This window comes from Molothrus ater, unplaced genomic scaffold (assembly GCF_012460135.2).
Source record: "Molothrus ater isolate BHLD 08-10-18 breed brown headed cowbird unplaced genomic scaffold, BPBGC_Mater_1.1 matUn_MA120, whole genome shotgun sequence".
In the NCBI taxonomy this organism is placed as follows: domain Eukaryota; kingdom Metazoa; phylum Chordata; class Aves; order Passeriformes; family Icteridae; genus Molothrus; species Molothrus ater.
The window spans coordinates 32,685-35,108 of record NW_023416574.1 but is presented as its reverse complement, the minus strand read 5'-3'; the positions used below and the strand labels follow the sequence as shown (position 1 = coordinate 35,108).

The 2,424-nt window shown below is 55.3% G+C and overlaps 1 protein-coding gene across 1 annotated transcript; it reads left to right on the top strand.

Annotated features, from left to right (window-relative positions):
* Window positions 1–267: 267 nt before the first annotated feature.
* LOC118701036 (olfactory receptor 14A16-like) lies at window positions 268–1,200 on the top strand. The gene has a single exon (XM_036405607.1). It carries the CDS (start codon window positions 268–270, stop codon window positions 1,198–1,200), a length of 933 nt encoding a protein of 310 aa, XP_036261500.1.
* Window positions 1,201–2,424: the final 1,224 nt, after the last annotated feature.

Genomic DNA, 2,424 nt, shown 5'->3' with positions numbered 1-2,424 from the left:
CCCATGGCCACAAACCCAGGGCAGCAGGGCAGGGATGGCTCCTTGAGAGCCCCCACACACAGGCCTGGCTGCTCCTGGCACACTCAGCCAGCACAACTGGAGCTCAGGCAGGGACCTGGGTGAAGGTTTTCCCAAAGCAGGAACAAGGCTGGGTGAGTCCCAGTGGGACAGTCTGCAGGGAATGGCCCAGGTTTGGCTCCAAGCAGCCTCTGCTGACTTGTCACGATCCTTTCTCCATGAACAGGTGCCCATGTGCAGCCCCAGCAAATGTCCAACAGCAGCTGCATCAGGCACTTCCTCCTGCTGGCATTGGCAGACACGCGGCAGCTGCAGCTCCTGCACTTCTGCCTCTTGCTGGGCATCTCCCTGGCTGCCCTCCTTGGCAACGGCCTCATCATCAGCGCCGTAGCCTGTGGCCACCACCTGCACACGCCCATGTTCTTCTTCCTGCTCAACCTGGCCCTCAGCGACCTGGGCTCCATCTGCACCACTGTCCCCAAAGCCATGCACAATTCCCTCTGGGGCACCAGCAACATCTCCTACACAGGATGTGCTGCTCAGCTCTTTTTCTTTCTCTTCTGCATCTCAGCAGAGTATTTCCTGCTGACCATCATGTGCTACGACCGCTACGTGTCCATCTGCAAACCCCTGCACTACGGGACCCTCCTGGGCAGCAGAGCTTGTGCCCACATGGCAGCAGCTGCCTGGGCCAGTGCCTTTCTCAATGCTCTCATGCACACGGCCAATACATTTTCCCTGCCCCTGTGCCATGGCAATGCCCTGGGCCAGTTCATCTGTGAAATCCCACAGATCCTCAAGCTCTCCTGCTCACAGTCCAACTTGAGAGAACTGGGGCTCATTGTTGTTAGTTGCTGTTTAAGTTTTGGTTGTTTTGTGTTCATTGTTTTCTCCTATGTGCAGATCTTCAGGGCTGTGCTGAGGATCCCCTCTGAGCAGGGACGGCACAAAGCCTTTTCCACCTGCCTCCCTCACCTGGCTGTGGTCTCCCTGTTCCTCAGCACTGCCATATTTTCTTACCTGAAGCCCCCCTCTATCTCGTCCCCGTCCCTGGATCTGGCCCTGTCAGTTCTGTACTCGGTGGTGCCTCCAGCCCTGAACCCCCTCATCTACAGCCTGAGGAACCAGGAGCTCAAGGCTGCAGTGTGGACACTGAGGACTAGATGGTTTCAGGAGCATTAAACTGCTGGCCAATTTCTGCAAATCACTTGTAATAAAAGTCATCTTTGAAACTTCTTGCTGGTTTCCTTTTGGAGGTTCTTTTCCTTTGTTTTACTTTTTTTCATATTGTCAACAAATAAATGTCATTGTTGGAGCCATTTCTTATTTTGTGTCTCTCCATCTTCCCTGTGGCCACAGACTGTGTCAAGGAGGAGCTGTGCTCTCAGTGGCTTTAAAGGAACTAAAGGATCTCCCAACAAAGTTTTCTCCAGAGATGCCCTTTTGTTCCCTTCTCTGGAGCTGCAGCAGCAATGTCTGTGTGCAGAGCTGGGGCAGATCAGTGCTGGCACAGCAGCCCTGCTCCTGCTGGCCACACCATTCCTGATCCAGGCCAGGAGCCATTGGCCTTCTTGGCCACCTGGGCACACTGCTGCCTCATGTCCAGCCTGCTGTCCATCAGTCCCTGCAGGTCCCTTTCTGCCTGGCTGCTCTCCAGCCACTCTGTCCCCAGCCTGTAGCACTGGGGCCAAATATCAGGTCCTGGCACTTGGATTTGTTAAACCTCACCTTGTTGGATTCATCCACTGGATCCAGTCGACCAAGTCATTGTGCAGAGCCCTCCGACCCTCCAGCAGATCAACACTCAGGTCCAGCCTGGTGACATCTGCAAAGATATCCTTGGTTCCAAGGGGCCCCTTAGTGTCACAATGGCCTCTTGGTTACACCAGGCCCTGCACTCTCACACTGGTCTCCTTGCTTCCATGGGGCCTCAAAATGTGACCATGGTTCCCCTTGGTTCCATGGGGCCCCAGGGTGTCACAATGGCCCCATGGTCACATGAGGTCCCACACTGTCACCATGGTCTCTGTGGTTCCACAAGTCCCCTCAGTGTCACAATGGACTCCTTGTTTCCATGAGGCCACACAGTGTCACAGCTTTATTCCAGATTCCTTGAGGCCCCATCGTGTCACAGTGGCCCCTTGGTTACACAGGATCCTGCAGTGTCACAATGTCCCCTTGGTTCCATGAGGCCCCGCAGTGTCAGAATGGCCCCTTGGTTCCACTGGGCCCTGCAGTCCCCCAATGGTCCCCTTGGTTTAGCAGTGTCAAAATGGTGAAACCCCTTGGTTACACGAGACCCTGCAGTGTCACAATGGCCTCTGTGGTTCCACGAGGACCCAGAGTGTCACGGGGCACTCCCTGGGTCCATTTGGCCCCACAGCACCACCATGAACCCCTGGTTCT

Bases quoted from the DNA above. Each gene is read 5' to 3' on its own strand.
- LOC118701036 (XM_036405607.1), top strand. From the start codon at position 268: ATGTCCAACAGCAGCTGCATCAGGCACTTCCTCCTGCTGGCATTGGCA.